The 23029-nt window shown below is 42.3% G+C and overlaps 1 protein-coding gene across 13 annotated transcripts in view; it reads right to left on the minus strand.

Annotated features, from left to right (window-relative positions):
• Positions 1-23029, minus strand: part of TANC2 (tetratricopeptide repeat, ankyrin repeat and coiled-coil containing 2) — a 702540-nt gene that overhangs the window by 490610 nt on the left and 188901 nt on the right. Inside the window, exon 1 of one of the 13 annotated variants that reach the window (XM_089774008.1) lies at positions 7265-8217. The exons of the other annotated variants lie outside the window; for them this stretch is intronic. Within the exon in view, the coding sequence (XP_089630134.1) occupies positions 7265-7331 (67 nt within the window). The 5' untranslated portion in view covers positions 7332-8217. Of the gene's footprint in view, positions 1-7264; positions 8218-23029 lie in introns of those variants that run through there. 13 annotated transcript variants of the gene reach the window in all.

The following is a 23029-nucleotide window of genomic DNA, read 5'->3' on the forward strand; positions in this document are numbered from 1 at the left end:
ACTGGACTAAATTCAAAACCCACTTGTCCGAGGTAATGAGGGACCATTGGTGGAAAAAAGCTCGGAGGGGGTAGTGAAATTGTAGGGTAGCTGTCGGGAGGGTCGGCGGATTGGCTTCCTGGCTCTCGACCAGGCCTTCAAACCTGCTGCTTGCCAGCAGGGGGATGAGGTGTGACATGTTGCTGTTGACGTTGAGGTCTACGACGATGTGGTCTTTGTTTACGGAAATCGTATTTGGGCTGTTGACGGAATGGTTCCCTGGGTCGTTGGTAAGGCTGATATCTATTCCTTCTAAAAGGCGGAGTATACATTCCTAGAGTTCTAAGGGTTGTACGGGAGTCTTTCATAGAATGTAGCACCTCATCGGTCTTGGATGCAAATAGATTGGTGCGATCAAAGGGTAAATCCTCGACCTTTTGCTGAAGGTCCCTAGGAACGCCAGAGGGTTGTAGCCATGACATTCGGCGTAGGACTATTGCGGAGGCTGTAATTCGAGCCGCAGTGTCTGCCACGTCCATAACTGACTGTAAAGCTGTGCGTGAAATGGCCAGGCCCTCCTGCATAATGCTACGCAGGGCTGGGCGTTTATGCTCCGGGAGATGTTGAAGAAGGTCCTGGAGCTTCGAGTAATTGGCATTATTATAGTCTGCCAGCATAGCGGTATAATTGGCCGCTCTAAGGAGTAGTGTGGAAGAAGAATAGACCTTTCGGCCCATAATGTCCACCTTTTTGTGATCCCTGTCCTGTGGGGTTGATCTTAAATTAGGCTGTTTACCCTTGTGTCGGATCGAATCCACTACCAGGGAGTTAGGGGGTGGATGGGTGAACAGAAAGTCCATATCCTTGGGAGCGATGAAATATTTGCGGTCTACTCTCTTGTTTGTTGGTGTAATGGACGCTGGCGTTTGCCAAATGTTGTTGGCTGGGTCCATAATAGCCTCATCCATCGGGATGGCGATTCTAGTAGCTGTTGGGGGTTGAAGTGAGCGGAGAAGTCAATATTGTTTGACCTGGACCTCCTGAAGATCTTTTTCTTGAGCTAGTGCTACTCGTTTAAAGAGCTCTTGAAACTTTTTAGTGTCGTCTCCCGAAGGTGGGGCATCAGTGGTGACCGCTTCGTCTGGAGAGGAAGAGGAGTTGTGCATCGGAGATCTGGTTTCGCCATCAGAAAGTGAATCATGGCCATCCGAAGGAGCAGGAGAGTTTGGCTCTGTAGCTGATGTGGTAGCAGGGGGAGAGGCTGGAGGTGGCCTAGAGACTGTAGATGAGGGCCGGTGGTGAGACCTCTTTGGGTGTGGACTCCACGGTTGCCATTGTGTGGCGTATGGCGGTGGTGGATAGGGGTATTGGTGTGGATACCATTGGTGCGGAGGGGGAGGGTATGCGTACTGAACCGCAGGCATTTGCCAAGATGGAGGTCTTTGAGACGGGCTGGAATGCTGTGATGAGAATCTGCTTCTAGGTTCAGTTCCGATGCCACTAGCTGAAGAATGGTGTGATCTGGTAGAATGGATGGAGGAAGCCGGGGATGGCGGTGCCGACGAGGTGTGACTCCGCACCGGGGATCGGTACCGGCTTCGGCTTTGAGAGGGTGCCGAGCGGTGCGGTTTCGGCGGTGATGTCGGTGCCGACGTACATCTCGGCACCGAGGTTCTACTGGATAGGCTTTCGGTGCGGGCTTTCTTCGGTGCAGGGCCCGGTGCCGTTAGGTGTTGTTTCGGTACCGAGCGCTCCATAGACGGCGCCGTCGGTGCCGATGACGGCTTAGGTGCCGAAGCGGCCAGTGCCGTTGCCTTTTGTTTCGGCTCAGAATGAGCTCTCTTGTGCGGTGCCTGCGCACCGGAGGTTCCCGGCATGTCCTGAGGACATAGCTGAGGCCGGAGGGAGAGCTGATTTTTATGTCGCGGAGGAAGAATGGGTAGGAGGCTGATCTTTCTCCATACCCTTAGCTTGCTGAGTCGAATCGTCTGAGGAGGGACGGAGCGACTTCTCATATAAGAGAGTCGTGAGTCTGTTGGCTCTGTCACGTCGCGCTCTGGCTGTTAGCTTAGAGCAGTGCTGGCACTTCTGCGTCTGGTGTGCCTCCCCCAGACACTTAATGCACGCAGAGTGTCCGTCGGACGCGGGCATGGCATCCCGACATGATTCGCAGAGCTTAAAGCCCGGCGAGCCGGGCATGAAGGGCTGGGGAACAAGCGGCGAACCGCAACCGGAGAAAAAACTTTTGTTTTTTGGGTTTTTTTGTTTTAACTGGTTGGGGGGGGGGTTAAGAACTTGGATAATGAGGGAAGGGGGGGGTAAAAACAACAATTTTAACTGTTTTTCTCTGACAGATTTGGCAGAGAGAGAGAGAGCTCCGTCTGCTGCCGAGGACGGTAGAGAAGGAACTGAGGAGCCGCGCGCGCGCAGGCGCCCTTCAGTTCGAACAACACTAGAGGGCGCCACGGCGCCTGCGCGCCGCGGCAGAAACAGCTAGAAAAAGTCTCCGGTCGCCGGCGCGAGGACGCACCAGCACCCAGAGTGGAGCACCCACGGGGACCACTTGAAGGAGAATATAAGCTTTTGTGCGTAAAATCCACTTCATTAGATGAAATGGAGTGGAGTTTACAGAGCCATGGATATATACAAGAATTCACAGAATTGCAGGGCTGGAAGAGACCTTAGGAAGCCATCAAATCCAGCCCTCTGTCCAAAGCAGGACCAACCCCAACTAAATCATCCCAGCCAGGACTTAGTCAGCTGGGACCTCTAGGGATGGAGAGTCTAAGGACAACAAAAGAAAGAGGGTACCTGTGTAACTGAGGCCAATTAAGTCAGGGTAGCTCATTCACTGCAGTTGATGTGGAAATGTGGATAATCAAGAGAGGAGAAATTGTTTTGGGTGCTACTGCTATTGTTTGACAATTCTTTGCAATGTCTTCTTTATATTTATCCTTGAAGTAAGATGGCAGTTATTTCCTATCCATAACAGTATTATCTGTGGTAGAACATTATTCTTCCACCTCCCCTGAAGAAACTTGCAGAACGATTAAAGGCAACGACAAAAAATACTAGGTACTAATTCTAAAATAAATAAACACAGAGAGAGAAATGTATCCTTTACTAAGATTTCCGTGTACTCTAAGGTAAGTTTGTTAAAATCAGGGACCAACAATATGCAGAAGCCAAATGTGAAATTTCTTGAAGATTTCTTGAAGGACTCTTTATAAAATCAATTTTAACTCACGAGATGATTAATGGATTTACTTGTAAAGTCCCCGAAAATTTGTTCTATATACAAAGAGTAAATGCTGTGAATGCCAGGAAGACATACTTTTTCACTTAAAAAGTTCATCAATCTGAAGAACAGACAGATAAGTATGAAGGCACTTAAAGAGGTATGACAGAGATATGGGGCTGGAAATGGAAGGGAGATATAATAGAAAAATGGCCTGGCAAAATGCCCAAGACAGAAAGAAAGAGAAGTAGCATGTACTGCTGCAGAAGCAAAGCTGTGGAAGTAGCATACTGGAAGTGAGCTGAGGTATCCCCTGTCCTTTTAGGCTAAGTATTTGACTGTAAAGAATCCAAGAATCTAGAGACATCCCACTGTCACAACCACCATGAACTGAAATTCCCAGCATCACCATGACTGACTCAGTCACAGAGATCCCTTTAAGACTGGTACCTGATGTGTTAAAATACCACCATCTACTTGCCCTCTAGGTTACCCTATTATCCCGTTCCACTGAGTCAGAACCCCTGGTATCCTCCAGCGCCAGCACAGAGTTGGGGTCACAACCCACAGCAGAGCAACACAGACAGTGAGATCCACTCAGCTCTGAGAAGGCTCATTCATAGGATAAAAATCAATATTTTTTATTTAAATCATTTTAAGTCATCGATAAAATACTAAATTTCTCATTTTAAACTAGCAGTTACAATTAAATCTCATTACTAATATGCTACACTTACAGTCTCGAAAAAATGAATTAATTGCTCTAGACAGAGAATAAGAGAATCCTAGGGCTGGAAGAAACCTCAGAAGTCATCGAGTTCAGCTCCCTGCCCAAAGCAGGACCAATCAGTGGCCTCATCAGTGACAAATAAAGGGGAATAATCACTTTTCTAGATCTGCTGGAAATGCTTCTCTTAACACATGCTAATTTTCCAATAGCCCTCTTGGCTACAAGGGCACACTGTTGACTTAGGTCCAACTTCTCAACTACTGTAATCCCCAGGTCCTTTACTGCTGAACTGCTACTTAGCCAGTCGGTCCCCAGCCTGTAACTGTGCTTGGGATTTTTCCATCCCAATTGCAGAACTCTGCATTTGTCCTTGTTGAACCTCATCAGATTTATTTTGGCCCAATCCTCCACTTTGTGTAGATCACTCTGGACCCTATCCCTGCCTTCCAATGTATCTGCCTCTCCCCCTAGCTTAGTGTCATTCACAAACTTGCTGAGGGTGCAATCTATCCCCTCATCCAGGTCATTAATAAAGATGTTGAACAAACCCATTTTAAGTCTGTCAAGCCAACTACAAGCCCATGCTTCTTGAAAGTTCTAAAGCTTCAGAGGGGGAGCCGAGTTAGTCTGTAACAAGAAAAACTTAAACAACAAATAGTCTAGTAGCACCTTTAAAACTAACAAAATATGTAGTTGGTATCACGAGCTTTTGTGGACACAACCCACTTCTTCAGATGACTTCTTCCAACATTACGGTCATCTTCCAACACTCTGGTCATCCGAAGAAGTGGGTTGTGCCCACAAAAGCTCATGATACCATCTACATGTGTTGTTAGTCTTTCAGGTGCAACTAGACTGTTGTTTTTTTAAGGGTTTTTTTTTTAAGTTCTAGTCTTTCAATTTCTGTTTCTCAGCAGAATAAAGCAATATGCAAAGAAAGACACAAGCTGAATATTATTGTTTTTGTTCTGTGCTTATATGGCGGTGGACCTGGGTCAAGCACAGCAGAGGAATTAGTTAAGACACGGCCTTAAACACAGAGACACAAAATATAGGAAAGGACGAAGGCAGCACAGAAAGAAATAGTGAAGCAGATTGGAAAGAAAAATGGAAGGTATTATTCATCAGATACAGTTTTCTATATTCTCCCAGACTTTTGAGACAGAAAAATTGTCATGGTTTCTGCTCATAAGAAAGACTCTATCTGGGAATATTTTGACAAAATCTATTCCCTGAGTAAAAAGGAAAATGTGTCAAGTGTAAGCAGTGCAAAAAGACAATGCAGGGGCTAGTTGAAAGAATGAAATCTAATAAGGAAAACTGCTTAGTGGGTGTGATGATGTGGATGAAGATGTGAATTATACATCATTTTTCAAGATTTTCTACATGCCTTTTACCATAAGTGCGATTTAACAAGTATAGTGCCAAGCTGTTTGGGTATGTTGGATGTTACTAAAAAACACCAAAAAACGTTTAGCTTAGCTAAACCCTATGGCTTGTTTAATTAGTTAACTAGGTTTACAATGTATCAGGTATGTATACAGTACAGAAACTTGCAGGAAGAGAAATCTAGAGTTACCAGTCACCAGTGATTGTCATTTTCTTACTTTATATTATATAAGGCATGCCCCTCGTTTTGGAATAGGATAGCCACAGACCATAAGGATGATGTGATTATTCTCTATTTTACTTCAGCATAACTCAGCGTTTCCAAGGGAACCCCATCCTATATTTGTTTTATCAAAAAACAGAGGTGCCTGTGAGTTCAATGGGACTTACTCCAAAATTAAGTGCACTCTAAGCTAGGGATGTTAGTGTGAAATTGAAAAGTTGTGTAACCACATGAAATTTTAACAGTTACACAACTATTCAATAGTCCTTAGAGGCAGAGCCACCACCCAGTGCACTCCCAGCCCAACTCCCAGGGAGCCCCCAGCCACCTTGCGGGGCAGCAGGTAGGAGGTGATTTTCAAAAGGAGTTGATTTGAAAAACTGGCTCCCGCCTGCTGCCTCTGTTACAGAGGCAGCAGCTCCTGTCTGTGGGGAGCTTAGCAGATAGGGGCTGCTGCCATGCTATCTAACTCCCCTCTGACTTTTTAACCGGCTTCCTCTCAGTACCAGCTCCTGCCTTTCCCCCTCCTCCCGCCTCTGTAGGAGACAGCAAGGGGGGATGACAGGTCAGTCTGCAGAGCCAGCACGTGCAGGAAGCCTGCTCAAAAGCCCGTCCCCCTCACCCTCCACACTACTGTCTCTATTAGAGGCAGCTGCGCCGTGGGCGGGGGGAGAAGAGGTGGATCCGGTAAGCCAGCTCCTCATGAGCACCAGCTCCTGCTCCTCCCCTTGCAGAAAGGGGGGGGTACGTGTAGTCGAGAAGATTAACCAATAAGATGGGGCTTATTGGTTAATTGTGTAGTTGTCTTCATGTTGACATCCGTACTCTAAACACAGTCTTTGCTTTTTTGGGAATTTGGAATCAGATCTGCATCCTTGCTGAAAAAAAATGTAAATGATAAACTGAATAATAGAGTGAGGAACTGAGAAGAACAGCTATTCTAAATCATTTTTTAATTTTGTTTCAGGATCCCTTTAAGCATAAGAGACTTAAACTGTTTCTCTGGATCATCTGTTGGTACTTTTTGCAGCATTGCTGCAACTAAAACACATTTCAGACAAAAACTAAATATTATTAGCAAGCAAAAGACTTCAATTATATAGTAAAACCACCACCATGGACCAGCAAATACCAACAAGACACCATAGATAAAAAGATTACTAAGTTCATTTATGCCACAAATTCTCCTTTTCACATTGTTAACATCATCTTCACTGACATGGTTGTGTCCATATAGCCAGGATACACACCACCTGGTAGAGCAGACATTGGGGGAAGGTTGCTAGATACACTATACGACAGTAGTCTCCAACCTTTTTAAACACAAGATCACTTTTTGAATTTAAGTGCAATCCAAGATCTACCTCAAACCCAAATACCCTGGCCCCGCCTTGTTTGTGCCCCTTATTTGAGGCGCCGTCCCTGCTCACTTTGTACTCCCTCCCTCCCTTCTCCAACCTCACTCACTTTCACTAGGCTGGGGCAGAGCGTTGAGGTGCAGGCTCCGGTCTTGGACTAAGGGATCTGCAGAGTGAGAGGGGTTCTGAGATGACCTTAGGGAAGGCACCTTAGTTCTAGGTGCAGGCTCTGGGATGGCGTTCAGATGCAGGGATGCGCAGAGTTAGGGCAGGGGCTTTGGGTGTAGAAGGGGGTTCATGACTGGGGCAGAAGTTCAGGATGTGGGCTCCAGCAGGACACCGCTTACCTCTGGTGGCTCCTGGGTTGTGGTACAGTGGGGATAAGGCAGGATCACCCCTGCCCTGGCCATGCATCACTCCCAAAAGCAGCCAGCAAACTCCATCCCAAGTCCTGTTGTGACCCCTCTCTGCTCTGTGGAGACAGGATGCAGAGTGGGAGGAGGGCACCTTGACATCAGCACCCTCCTCTCCCTTCCCTGCTCTGCACAGCAAGCAGGACACTCCCTGGAGATGCTAGGGGACAGCTCCAAGGCAAAGGGCAGGAGATGCGCAGCAGTGGGGGGAGGAGCAGCTGAAGTGCCCACACTTGATAGCTTCTTGGCCAAACCAGTTAGGAACAGCTGTCAGAGGCTCCAAAATCCACCAGTAGATCCTGATCTATTGGTTGGTGACCACTGCTGTATGAGAAGTAATTTGAACAGTGTGGAAGAAATACTGAAGTGAAATTTGCTAGTTTAAGCCTTGAAGGGTGGGGAAATGTACACAATAATCACATAATATATGCCTATGTGACAACAGAAGATGGGGTTGCATATCTTTCAGAAACAAATACATCGGGAAATGCACACACAACAGAATATTTAAAAGAAGTGGCAGAGACAGATATAATAAACTGTGAATAAAAATTCAGCTAAGACATGCACAGTTTTGTCATGGACACTACTGCAAACATGGCAAAGATGGGAAAATACCTAGAAGAAGAAACAGAAGTGTGCTCCTTAGTAACATTTAATATATCTATCTTTTATTCAATGACTAAAGTACATCTTCTCTGGGTATAAAATAAAATGCTGTTGAAGTCACAAAATACCTCCATAACAACCATTTTGATTCAACTTCACTGAAGAAAGTGGGAGGATCCAAATTAACTTGCTCTCAAAATGTTCGATCAAATTCTATGGTTGTTTTGAACAATTTGTTAAGAATTGGCCTGTTCTCATAAAACATTGTAAAGAAAACCATGATTAAATATTGATAGAAATGTAGCCGTGTTAGTCTGGGGTAGTTGAAGCAAAATGCAGGACAATGTAGCACTTTAAAGACTAACAAGATGGTTTATTAGATGATGAGCTTTCGTGGGCCAGACCCACTTCCTCAGATCAAATAGTGGAAGAAAGTAGTCACAACCATATATACCAAAGGATACAATTTAAAAAAATGAACAAATATGAAAAGGACAAATCACATTGCAGAACAGAAGGAGGATGCGGGGGGGTGGGAAGGGGGAGGAAGGAAGGTAAGTGTCTGTGAATTGCTGATATTAAAGGTAGGGAGAGTGGGATGTTTGTGAGTTAATGGTATTACAGGTGATAATTGGGGAAACTGTCTTGATAATGGGTGAGAAAGTTCAAAGACTTGTTAAGTCCCTGGTGGTAAGTGTCGAATTTTAACATGAATGACAGTTCAGAGGATTCCCTTTCAAGTGCAGATGTAAAAGGTCTTTGTAGCAGAATGCAGGTGGCTAAGTCATTTAGAGAGTGTCCTTTCTGGTTAAAGTGGCAAGAAACTGTTTTCTCTTTGTGATCTTGTCTAATATCTGTTTTGTGGGCATTAATCCTTTGGCGAAGTGTCTGAGATGTTTGTCCAATGTACATAGCAGACGGACACTTTCGGCACATGATAGCGTAGATTATATTTCTGGATGCGCAGGAATATGTGTTCTTGATCTTATAACTCACTTGGTTAGGTCCAATAATGGTATCAGCAGAATGAATATGTGGACAAAGCTGGCAACGGGGTTTGTTGCAAGGGAAGGTACCAGGGTTGGTATTAGTGTGGTATGTCCTGTGGTGGTTGGTAAGAATCATCTTGAGGTTAGGTGGTTGTCTATAGGAGACTATGGGTCTGTCTCCCAGAGCCTCTTTGAGTATGGTATCCTGTTCCAATATAGGCTGTAGTTTCTTGATAATGTGTTGGACAGGTTTAAGTTGGGGGTTGTAGGTGATGACAAGTGGTGTTCTATTGTTGGTTTTCTTGGGTCTGTCTTGAAGTAGATGGTTTCTAGGTATTCGTCTGGCTCTTTCAATTTGCTTTTTTGTTTCTCTGGGTGGGTAGTTGAGATTTATAAATGCTTGGTAGAGATCCTGAAGCTTCTGGTCTCTGTCAGTGGGGTTAGAGCAGATGCGGTTGTATCGAAGGGCTTGGCTATAGACGATGGATCGTGTGGTGTGTTCTGGATGGGAGCTGGATGCATGTAGGTAACTGTATGAGTCAGTGGGTTTTCTGTAGAGAGTGGTGTCTAATTTTCCATTGTTGATTTGTACGGTGGTGTCCAGGAAGTGGATCTCTCGTGTAGAATGGTCCAGGCTGAGGTTGATGGTGGGGTGTAGGTTGTTGAAATCTCTGTGGAATATCTCCAGTGTTTCTTGGCCATGTGTCCAGATCATAAAGATGTCATCGATGTACCGTAGGTAGAGGAGGGGTGAAAGGGGACGGGAGTTGAGGAAACGTTGTTCTAGGTCAGCCATAAAGATGTTAGCATACTGTGGGGCCATGCGTGTACCCATGGCTGTGCCGCTGATCTGGAGGTATAAGTTGTTCTCAAACCGGAAATAATTGTGGGTGAGAACAAAGTTACATAGGTCTGCTATCAGGTTGGCAGTAGTGTCCTCTGGGATAGTGTTTCTAATTGCTTGTAATCCGTCTTCATGTGGGATGTTGGTATATAGAGCTTCTACATCCACTCTTCTCAAACCCTTCGTAACCAATACCCCCAGCTATCTCCGAGACACTACTGACTTCCTAAGGAAATTACAAAACATCGATAACCTCCCCAATAATACCATCCTTGCCACCATGGATGTAGAAGCTCTATATACCAACATCCCACATGAAGACGGATTACAAGCAATTAGAAACACTATCCCAGAGGACACTACTGCCAACCTGATAGCAGACCTATGTAACTTTGTTCTCACCCACAATTATTTCCGGTTTGAGAACAACTTATACCTCCAGATCAGCGGCACAGCCATGGGTACACGCATGGCCCCACAGTATGCTAACATCTTTATGGCTGACCTAGAACAACGTTTCCTCAACTCCCGTCCCCTTTCACCCCTCCTCTACCTACGGTACATCGATGACATCTTTATGATCTGGACACATGGCCAAGAAACACTGGAGATATTCCACAGAGATTTCAACAACCTACACCCCACCATCAACCTCAGCCTGGACCATTCTACACGAGAGATCCACTTCCTGGACACCACCGTACAAATCAACAATGGAAAATTAGACACCACTCTCTACAGAAAACCCACTGACTCATACAGTTACCTACATGCATCCAGCTCCCATCCAGAACACACCACACGATCCATCGTCTATAGCCAAGCCCTTCGATACAACCGCATCTGCTCTAACCCCACTGACAGAGACCAGAAGCTTCAGGATCTCTACCAAGCATTTATAAATCTCAACTACCCACCCAGAGAAACAAAAAAGCAAATTGAAAGAGCCAGACGAATACCTAGAAACCATCTACTTCAAGACAGACCCAAGAAAACCAACAATAGAACACCACTTGTCATCACCTACAACCCCCAACTTAAACCTGTCCAACACATTATCAAGAAACTACAGCCTATATTGGAACAGGATACCATACTCAAAGAGGCTCTGGGAGACAGACCCATAGTCTCCTATAGACAACCACCTAACCTCAAGATGATTCTTACCAACCACCACAGGACATACCACACTAATACCAACCCTGGTACCTTCCCTTGCAACAAACCCCGTTGCCAGCTTTGTCCACATATTCATTCTGCTGATACCATTATTGGACCTAACCAAGTGAGTTATAAGATCAAGAACACATATTCCTGCGCATCCAGAAATATAATCTACGCTATCATGTGCCGAAAGTGTCCGTCTGCTATGTACATTGGACAAACATCTCAGACACTTCGCCAAAGGATTAATGCCCACAAAACAGATATTAGACAAGATCACAAAGAGAAAACAGTTTCTTGCCACTTTAACCAGAAAGGACACTCTCTAAATGACTTAGCCACCTGCATTCTGCTACAAAGACCTTTTACATCTGCACTTGAAAGGGAATCCTCTGAACTGTCATTCATGTTAAAATTCGACACTTACCACCAGGGACTTAACAAGTCTTTGAACTTTCTCACCCATTATCAAGACAGTTTCCCCAATTATCACCTGTAATACCATTAACTCACAAACATCCCACTCTCCCTACCTTTAATATCAGCAATTCACAGACACTTACCTTCCTTCCTCCCCCTTCCCACCCCCCCGCATCCTCCTTCTGTTCTGCAATGTGATTTGTCCTTTTCATATTTGTTCATTTTTTTAAATTGTATCCTTTGGTATATATGGTTGTGACTACTTTCTTCCACTATTTGATCTGAGGAAGTGGGTCTGGCCCACGAAAGCTCATAATAAACCATCTTGTTAGTCTTTAAAGTGCTACATTGTCCTGCATTTTGCTTCATGATTAAATATATGGAAGTAACTCAACCAAAGTATCTAATATTGGATTGAAGAGGAATGTAGAGGTTATGGTCAATATACTGAAGCCTATTATCCATAGCTTTAAACAAACTTCAGAGAAATTGCTTCTGCATTGCTGACGCTGTAGAAATTTGGAAGGCACTTCAAGAGACATTGATGAAAGAAATACCTCACCAGAAAGTTAAACTGCAAGCAATAAAGAAGCAAATGGATCAAATACCAACTCCACCTCATTTTCTTGCGAACATTCTTAATCCCAAATATAAAGGTAGATGCCTAATTTCTAAAGATGCTGCTGCTGCCATGGCATGGGCACTTGAAATCCACTCCTTGGTTATGCCAGCCATAATAAGTTGCAGGGCTGGAGCAAAATCATTTAATCAGTACAAGTTTACTAATGATGTTTTGAACAAAGTCTCTCCCCTGAACTGGTGGGAATAATTAGCCAGGCACATGAGACTGAGTTCCTTCAGTTGCTAAGCCAACTTTTCACAGCAGTAGCTTCCTCTGCAGGCACAGAGAGAATATTTTTATTGTTTGGTACAGGCAGTCCCCGGGTTACATGGATCTGACTTACATCGGATCCCTACTTACAAATGGGGTAAGGCAACCCCGCACCAGCTGCTTCCCCCCAGCAGACCAGGGAGGCGCGAAGCTAGCACTCCCCCCCTCTCCCCCCAGCAGACCAGGGAGACGTGGAGCGGCTTTTCTCAGCAGACACCTCAGCTTGAGAATAAAGGACTGAGGGAAGTGAGGTGTGGGAGAATAAAACTGAGCTCTGGAGAAATGTTTGGCTCGAGTTTCCCCTACAATATGTACCAGTTCCGACTTACATACAAATTCAACTTAAGAACAAACCTACAGTCCCTATCTTGTACGTAACCCGGGGACTGCCTGTATTACTCACTCAAAGCTAAAAAACTAACTGGGAGTTGAAAAAGCCGGAAAACTCATATTTCTGTTTCAGTTTATGAATCAAAATGACAGTGGGAATGGGGAAGATGAGAGCTGGTTGCACAAGTTTTAAGGATACCATATATTTAGTGTTCTGAGGACTTGTTAGAGTTATTAATCTCAAGAAACTGTTGCAATTGCAAATGTGAAACATTTATGTAACACTTAAGTTTTAATTTAATAAAATGTAAATGCTATTGAATTTGTGTGTGAGAGTTTTTACCATTTATAATGTATTGCTACTGCACCTGCAGCTTGACACGAGTAATGAGTATTATGTTCTAATCCAGCAATATAAAAAAATTACACAAAGTATGCACTCTTAGATGTTGTAAAATGCTGTACTGAGTTGTAAATGAACATGTTTTAGTAATCACATTTGCACCACTGTTTAAGAAATATGGGAAGAAATATCAGTAGGAAACTTGATTGAAATCAGCGATTTAAACTGCGTCGATTTAAATCATTTCACCTTGGACAGGGACTTGACACAGCACCCAGGTGCCTACCTCCAATGGGATCAAAACCATAGATAAATCTGTCTTACTCTGCATAATAGTTTTACACAGATCAAGTTCATAGGTTCGTCCCCTTTATCAATGAAAGAGATATGCACAACTGTTGTTCCTTCTCAGGTAACAATTATTTATACTGGGTATGATAATAAGCAAAAGTGATGTTATTAAATACAAAAAGTAGGATTTAAGTGATTGTAAGCGAGGACAGATCAAAGTAAGTTATTTAGCCAAATAAAACAAACATGACAGCTAAGCTTAATACTCAAAGGGCATGTTAACATTAGGAAATTATTTCAAAATAACTTACTTCGAAATAACAACTCCCAAAATAACTATTTTGAAATAGCGTGTCCACACTACATGGAAGCCTCGAAATTAATCCAAGACAGGCTCCCTTAATGTGGACACGCTACCTTGACTTAGCACTGGGGAAGTACTGGGGAGTAATTATTTTGAATTACTCTGTGGAGTACTTATTTCAAAAAAGCAGCAGTGGAGCTTCCACACTACTACTATTTCAAAATAAGTGTTATTCCTCGTGGAAAGCAGGAGTTATTATTTCGAATTAAGCAGCCTGTTATTTTCAAACAACAGGCTTGGTACTGTGGGTGCTTCACCTGTTATTTCGAAACAAGTAGACCAGGGCTAAGAGACTTGTTACATGCAATCTCTTACCCAAACAATAGTTCTAATCAGCTTTTGTCACAAGCTGGGAAACCTCCAGCCTGATCTTTCCCTCTGTTCAATCTTAGATGTTTCCAGCAGTCATTGTAGATTGGAAATCAAGAGTGTTCTGTGTTTGGTTTCGTGTCTTTACATCCCTTTTGCCAAAGGCAGGCACCTTTTGTGATGTTTACATTTTTTACATTTCCAGTGGAAAAGCGCAGTATCCAAAATGTGTTCCAGCATCAGGAGACCTGGCCCCTTGTGTTGGCAGAGCCAACCATAGTTCAGGATTACAAGAAGAACGAGTGTAATTTGCATAAATAATCTTCCAGTTATGCATATTCATATTCACAAGTATATTTCCATAAATAATCTAGGGTGCAATATCAAACTGCGCGTCAAAACTACATACTGTCGCCAAGATTCAGCTGCATCTACTACTGCTAGGGTGCACCTAGACAGCATCCTTATCTTGGAATAAGCTATGCAATTTGTGCTATGCAAATTGTGTAGCTTATTTCAAATGTATTTCTAAATTGCTTATTTTGAAATTTGACGCTGTCTACCCAGTGCCAAATTTCAAAATAACGCACTATTTCAAGACATCACTTAGCCCTCATGGAATGAGGGTTACAGGGATGCCGGAATAGCGCGCCCATCATTTCGAAATCTATTTGAAATCTATTTCAAAATAACAGGCACATGTAAAAGACATGGAATAGCTATTTTGGGATACCTCTTGTATCCCAAAATAGCTCCACTGTGTAGACATACCTCTATTCTTCAGATAAGATAGTGACACACTTGTATCACTATCACCATGCTACTTGTGCAGTTCTTAAACAGAAATGTAGATTCTTTCAGATGTGAGTTATTGTGACTGTTTAATCCACAATTATTTGAATTACACATCTGGTTTTAATTTTATCTTCATAGAACAGAAACAGGAGAATAAAAATGTATTTTAAAGCTGCTCACTAAGATGTATATCCAACACATCAAAAAAAACCCAGAAAGGACTGCCAGGTTTCAAAGAGAATATAGCAAAATATAGATATGAATCTGACATCAAATAGAACTAAATATGCAGCGTTTACATTAACATTCCTTAGAATGTCTCAGAAATAACTTTCTTTTTGTGTTTTTTAAAATAAAAAGAATACTTTGTTCTTTATCATCTGCTTTCAACTCTAATAATACTCAATCAATAACAGGGTCACATTCCATATTTTAAGATTAGAGGATTGTTAGTTGCAGTGGAAGAATAGTTTACTGACAAAAAACCCATGTCCAAACTAAAATATTGTGTAAGCTACATAAAAACAAGTATTGCTATAAAACATTTTGACAGTATCGTTTCTACTGCACAAGAACTTCGGGGACCCACAAGACTGGAAAAGATAGATTAAACACCAACAAACACGCAAAGAGAAAATTTTACTGTATACATACTACTGCTAAAATCTCAACAACACTATTTTGAAAGCAGCAAAAGATAACCATAAGACCCTGCAGAATCCAGGCTCCTATGGTTATCTTTTGGTGCTTTCAAAATAGTATTGATGAGATTTTTGCAGTAGTTTGATTACAACAAAATTCTCTCTATGTGTTTCTGTTGGTGAGACAGATATAAATAAAACTGTTTATCCTAGTTTAGTAAGATTCTGAATTATAAGTGTTTGTGAACCACAGTACCATAAAACATAGAAAAAAAAACTAATGAAAGCTGAGTCAAAATAAACAAACCATATTTCTTTAAAATTATTGCTCAGCGTTTTTTGGAAGTGACGACTAATGAGAAGGCATTATAATGTTACAACTACTAGTGTTTTTCTAATTAACCAGAATTACCAACACCACATCAGAACACAGAGACATCTTTAACTTGATTTACTGACTCTGTTGGCTGAGTATAAATACTTCATATGAAAAAGACTGAAAAGAATTATAATTTCAAAACTCACTGTATTCTTTGAGATACCACATGAAAAGAGCCACAGCACTTTTAGCCATGTTTGAGTTGCTTACTCTTGAACTTATATACAGAATGATTTGTATCCAAGAAATCCAAAATGCAACTCTGTCAAAAACATTGGGCTATTGTTGCAAGGTGCCATCCCAGAAAATGCCTCCTTATGGCATAGTATTGCATTCTCTTCTTAGTCTCACAGTAACAAAGTGACAGTCTCAAGTCCTGAAAGAAACATTCCCCTTCTTGGGATCTAATCAACTGAGTATGAAGCAGACTTTGGTCACTCAAGACCGCACCTGTCCTTCTGGGGGCTTACAATTCACCTGTGTTCGAAGGGGCCAGGTTTCTGCTTCTCCCTGACGCAAAGTGCTCTGCCAATACAACTGCAGCCACTAGCCTGTCGGGTGAGTCTTTCCCACAGGTCTCCTCCAGCCCTGGTCCCTGCAATTTCAAACTCTTCCTTAAGGGATTCCACAGTCCTCATGGGACTGTATGGCATTTCAAGCTGGCATCCTCAGCTCACCAATATCTGGTTTCATCCCCATTCCACAGAGTCTCCCTTAATCATAGGACTTGTGGCCTTCTTCCCCTTAGTTCAGAGCCTTCAAACCCTCCTTCTTGGTGTTACATTTAGTTCAGGCAGGCTTCCTTCCTTATGCCATTTTCCTCCCCAAGCTGTCTGCCCTCTTTCTCCCTCAAGACTGGGCTTTAACTGTTCACTAACACATCATTAACACATGATTCCAAACTACCAGATTGTCTGCCACTCTCCTGAACCCTTGTTTCCTTAAAGCCCGTGTCATGAAACAGGGTTGGCTGGCCCCCATACTCCCTAAGGGGAGAGACCACCTTTACAGCTGTACGCTATATATGTATTTTTAAAAATGACTAAAGACCTCATTATGTAGAAAATGAATAGACAGTTACATTCAGGGGTGGCGCATCCATATAGGCGAACTAGGCAGTCAACTAGGGCGCCAATTTAAATGGGGCGCCAAATGGTGGTGCAATATCATTGAGGGGTTTGGAGGTTGGGGGAGCCAATTGCATGGTTAGCCTAGGGCACCAGTTGCTGGCAGATAGTCTAGGGTCGCCCCTGGCTAAAACCAAGCAATAAATAACATGAAGCCTGTGGCTGCAGTCAAAATTCTCAACTAAAACTGTATCTCATTCTACCTTGTTTTTAAATAACCAAAATCAGAAAAAGTAAAGAAAAACTGCATAGAAAAGGGAAAGTCAAGGAAGCAACACTTACAATTTAAAATGTAGCGCCGCAGCGATCCCAGACCCAGCACGAGCTAAGATTGAGCCAGACTTGCTCAGTCCCAGTTCACGCCTGGTCCAGCAGTCACTGTCCACGGGGGCCGCTCCACAGGACGCAGAGCAGCTGATAGAAGCAGCAGCGCAGGGAGGGCAGGCAGCATCGTAGAGATAGTGATAAGGGAACCAGCTTTTAAGCCGGCTCCCCCGAGCACCAGCTCCTACATCCCCCTCCCGTTGCTGCCCCTGATACAAAGGCAGCAAAGGGGGGGAGGGAATACAAGTAGTCAATTCAACTACTTGCTTACACCCCTAGCCTGGATCTGGCCTCCAAGCTCTCCCAATCCCCCATCCCTGAAGAGCCCATGCTGATGCTCCAGCTCTCTGGCCATCCCCTGCCCTCCCGCCCTGGTGCTTGAGCACACAATCTACTAGCCTGCCCCTCCCCCAGACTCTGGTGTTTAAGGGGAATGTAAGGAGTCTCTCTCCTCAGTTGGGAGCTGTCTCAGTTAGCAGGGTTTTTTTCCTCTTCTCACTTGTGTGCGGCCCTGACTGTTTTTAACTTGGATCAGCAGCCTCTGACCCAAAAAAGGTTCCCCGCCCTTGCTGTAACTAATTTTAAACAAGGTAGTGGGAGCAGCAACAGCAGATGTGCAAACTAGCCACCCCAGTAGAAGCCTGCCAGGCACCCTATACATGTAGTTGGGTAGCTAGCTCACAGCAGAGTCCATGCCATCCCATCTTCACTGCTATTGTTATTCGTGCTAGCCTGCCAAACCTGCAATTATAGCTTTAAGTGGAGACATACCCTAAGACATTTGTTTTGGAAGGCAGGCAAGCTATCATAATAACTGCAGCTCCCAATGGTATTTACTTTGAAAATGTTCTGCAATATCAATGTAACATGTGAACAACACTGATAAAGCACAGTTAAAGAGCTTTACAGATAATATTTAGAGCCCCAACCAGGTTTTTCGCAAGCAGAATTCCTGCTTAGGCTTCACTCAAGTATACAGGGTGGTGCAATATAAAACCTTGAGGACACAGGAAACCATATTTTTTTTAATTAACAACAATGAAGGACACTGACATGAGAGCCCAGATTGGGAGATGGGGTGACAGAGTGGTTGTATTTTTTTCTCATTTTTGCTTTCCTCATTATAGCAAAAACACTGAGAAACAAACAAAAAAAACCCCTAACCTAACAGATCCTCACTAAACATTGCTAAACTATCAAATCCTCATTACCAGTTTCAAGTCCTATAACACAGACCAATTCTTGCCAGTATAGGTTTCCCAATTGAAATGATTTTAAAGCTCCCCTCTTTAACCTATGGTAAAATTCAAATGGATAAACACCTGGAATGAGATTAACAATACAATAATATTTGGGGATACTATTATATTCCAAAACTCAAAACTTTCATTATTTGTACCATACAGGCAAATGAGGGCTGGATTACACCAACAGGAATCATGCCTACCAAGGGGAAACCCTATTCAAGTTCCACACCTACATAATTCTGTTAAATTCCTTTGTCTTCACTTCCAACTAGTGTGCTATTGTAGAGCTCTAGTTTTCTCGAACAGAAATCCACATAATGTTCAATCATTGCTTCATTTTTAATTAAAGATAAGTTTATGCCCAGACTAATAGTATTGTAATAAATGTTGAAATCAAGCTGAAATGTTTGTTTTAGAAGTGGCAGACAAATATTGCAGTAAAAGCAGGAAGTCAATAAACATATTCCTGTTAAATTTTAAAATGTTGAGATAAATGAGTAAAGAAGTACTTTTACAATCAACATACAGCTGAGATCTCTAAATAGTAAACTTTATTATTTGTATTAACTACATATTTAACGAGCAATTTCAAATAATTTTAATATAAGGTAATTTAAATAAGAATCTGTGTTTTTTTTTAATTTCACAAGACTCAGAAGTCTGACAAGAATAAACATTGGTTGAGTCAGACGACAGATTTTGATTTTCCTGGACAGTATTTCTCCATCAAAACAGAAACAAGCAACATTATTATGTCATGAAAGCAACTTTGTGGCTGGTTACTTCTTGAGATTTCTACTTTCAATTTTTATCACCACTGGATTCTGATTAACTGTCTAGTAATCTGACAGGGTGACAAATTCCTTCCACATTACATCAGACAAACAAAACCCTTTTATTATTGACTTAGCCCATCCTATTTCATTTCACCAGAAATTAAAAGCTAGTAAATAACCCTATGCCAAGCTCCTAAAATTATTCTTTATAAAGAAAACAGCCTGAAAAATTGAGTCTTTTCTTGTTTGCATAGCAAAGAATCAGTATTAAATATATTTATAAAGATACAGATTCAGCAATGAATTCATATACTATAGTAATAGAAATGTAGCCGTGTTAGTCTGGGGTAGTTGAAGCAAAATGCAGGACAATGTAGCACTTTAAAGACTAACAAGATGGTTTATTAGATGATGAGCTTTCGTGGGCCAGACCCACTTCCTCAGATCAAATAGTGGAAGAAAGTAGTCACAACCATATATACCAAAGGATACAATTAAAAAAATGAACAAATATGAAAAGGACAAATCACATTGCAGAACAGAAGGGGGATGCGGGGGGGGAGGGAGGGGACTATGAAAAGGACAAATCACATTGCAGAACAGAAGGGGGACCCTCCCCCCCCCCCCCCCGCATCCCCCTTCTGTTCTGCAATGTGATTTGTCCTTTTCATATTTGTTCATTTTTTTAATTGTATCCTTTGGTATATATGGTTGTGACTACTTTCTTCCACTATTTGATCTGAGGAAGTGGGTCTGGCCCACGAAAGCTCATCATCTAATAAACCATCTTGTTAGTCTTTAAAGTGCTACATTGTCCTGCATTTTGCTTCATATACTATGTTACAGTTTGGCCAACACTCGTTATTTGAAATATATTATTTTTCAGTGTAGTTACACTTGTTCCTCTTTACAGTCTCTTTTTTTCATCCTTCTCCAAGCATCCAATCACCCTTTCTAATAAAACAACTTATTTCATCAAAGACCGATTTGAAACATGTGGTGTTAAATCAATAGTACAGCGGATGTGTACTATTACAAATTACACCTTTTCATAAATCTGGTCATATATTTAATCACCAAAACATTTTCCTTCACTTGTCAGTCCCCATCTGCCTGGAATAAGCAAGCCAAATAAAAATGGTTTTGCTTCAGATCTAACTTCTCATTCACATTTTCTAAAATTAAAAATGTCCATATTTAGAAGGTTATGCATCCATACTACAAGACTGAGAAGATGACTGAACTGGAGTATTTGAACATAAGAGACCTATACAGGCAGTCCCCGGGTTACGTACAAGATAGGGACTGTAGGTTTGTTCTTAAGTTGAATTTGTATGTAAGTCGGAACTGGTACATATTGTAGGGGAAACTCGAGCCAAACATTTCTCCAGAGCTCAGTTTTATTCTCCCACACCTCACTTCCCTCAGTCCTTTATTCTCAAGCTGAGGTGTCTGCTGAGAAAAGCCGCTCCGCATCTCCCTGATCTGCTGGGGGGGGGGGGGGGGGCTAGCTTCGCGTCTCCCTGCTCTGCTGGGGGGGAAGCAGCTAGTGCGGGGTTGCCTCACCCCGTTTGTAAGTAGGGATCCGATGTAAGTCGGATCCATGTAACCCGGGGTCTGCCTGTATCAAATGTAGAAATCACAATACAAGTTTACTTGTCTACTATTCAATTTTCAGGAAGATCAGGAACATGAATGAAAAGGAACCGATACTCTCATAGGCCTTTAAAAATATATTTCATTATTATATATTACTTAATTTTATGAAACTGCCTCAAACTCTATACATCTATTAATATGGACAGGTAACTTTAATGTCATAAGACTCAGAACAACAAACAACCTCACAGGTTCCAGCTACAGAGGATAACATTAGGAGGAGCCATTCACCACAGAAGTACAGTATAAATATCTCACTGTAGTATAAATATGAAATATAAGAATATATATAGTACTGTCACCAAAATGGCAACCATTTTGGAAATTAACAAAGCAAATGCTTTTTCAGCCAAGAACAAGGTTCTAAATGAATTGCTGATGTCTAAAAATTGATATGGCAGAAAATTTACATAACAATGCGATCAACTGTCCTACGGAATGCTGTAAGCTTTCATTATTAAAAAACACACAGCAAAAGCAAAGACAATAAGAGGGAGAGATTTTTTCATCTCTATCTGAGAAACACTACCAAATACTACTTCAACGAATAAAGAGAGAGATCCATTCTATGTCAGATGGACTCCTATACTATACTGGGTACTTGATAACAAACTGGTTTCAAACTGGCATATACTTGATACCAAACTGGGCGGGGTTGCAACTTCTTTGGAGGATAGGGACATAATTCAAAATGACCTTAGCAAGTTAGAGAAATGGTCAGAGGTAAACAGGATGAGGTTTAATAAAGAGAAATGCAAAGTGCTCCACTTAGGAAGGAACAATCAGTTCCATACATACAAGATGGGAAGCGACTGTCTAGGAAAGAGCATGGCAGAAAGGGATCTAGGGGTCATAGTGGACCACAAGTTGAATATGAGTCAACAGTGTGATGCTGTTGCAAAAAAAGCAAATATGATTCAAGGTTGTATCAACAGGTGTGTTGTAAGCAAAACTCGTGAAGTCATTCTGCCGCTCTACTCTGCACTAGTTAGGCCTCAGCTGGAGTCCTGTGTCCAGTTCTGGGCGCCACATTTCAAGAAAGATGTGGAGAAATTGGAAAGGGTACAGAGAAGAGTGACAAGAATGATTAAAGGTTTAGAGAACATGACCTATGAAGCCAGGCTTCATGAACTGGGCTTGTTTAGTTTGGAAAAAAGAAGATTAAGGGGGGACATGATAGCGGTTTTCAAATATCTAAAAGGGTGTCACAAGGAGGAAGGAGAAAATTTGTTCCTCTTGGTTTCTGAGGACAGGACAAGGAGTAATGGGCTTAAAGTGCAGCAGGGGAGGTTTAGATTGGACATTAGGAAAAAATTCCTAACTGTCAGGGTGGTCAAATATTGGAATAAATTGCCAAGGGAGGTGGTGGAATCTCCCTCTCTGGAGATATTTAAGAACAGGTTAGATAGACATCTGTCAGGGATGGTGTAGACGGAGCTGGGTCCTGCCTTGAGGGCGGGGGGCTGGACTCGATGACCTCTCGAGGTCCCTTCCAGTCCTATTATTCTATGATTCTATGACTCATCAATATAGTATCAGAATAACTTCCAGTAGTGCATTATGTAATGTCACTATCATCTGTCACATTTGTTTTTGTATCCACTTGGGGAAAGGCATGTGTGAAGTAGTACCTTAGTTTCTGTACCTTAACTTTTGTACCAAAGTTTCTGTAGGAAGTTTAATATTACTCTTCCATTCTGGAGTATTTACACCATTTCTAACAAACTCTCTCTCTCATTGGCAAGGACATTTGCTCAGCCTTATTCCACCCACCCACCCACCCACCCTCAGTAGTGATCATGGAAACAGGGGTACCATTTACAGGGGGTCTAGGAGATCTGTAGCCCCTGAAGTTTGAACCCCTGAATTTAATACTTGAGGTCTGCTTAAAGCACATGCTCTAATCCCAAATATAGCTCTTAACTGCAATAGAGTCTGTGCTGCTCTCAGCTTTGCCTTTGGGGCAGGAAGTTTTTTTATAAACAGAGGAAGGCAGGGTGGTTAAGACAGCAAGAGGCTTGTCATTCAAGTTACTGAAAGATCCTTAGAAGATCATAAAAACACTGCTAGGTATTTCGCTTAAAAGATAAAAAACAAGCAGTAAAAATAAACACTTATGTGCTCTGGGAGTCTTTAATGGAACCAATACAGTTCAACTTATTCATAAATGACCTTGAAAAGATGTAAACAGTGAGG

The sequence above is a fragment of the Pelodiscus sinensis genome, chromosome 29 (genome assembly GCF_052426305.1).
Source record: "Pelodiscus sinensis isolate ZL-2025 chromosome 29, ASM5242630v1, whole genome shotgun sequence".
NCBI lineage: Eukaryota > Metazoa > Chordata > Testudines > Trionychidae > Pelodiscus > Pelodiscus sinensis.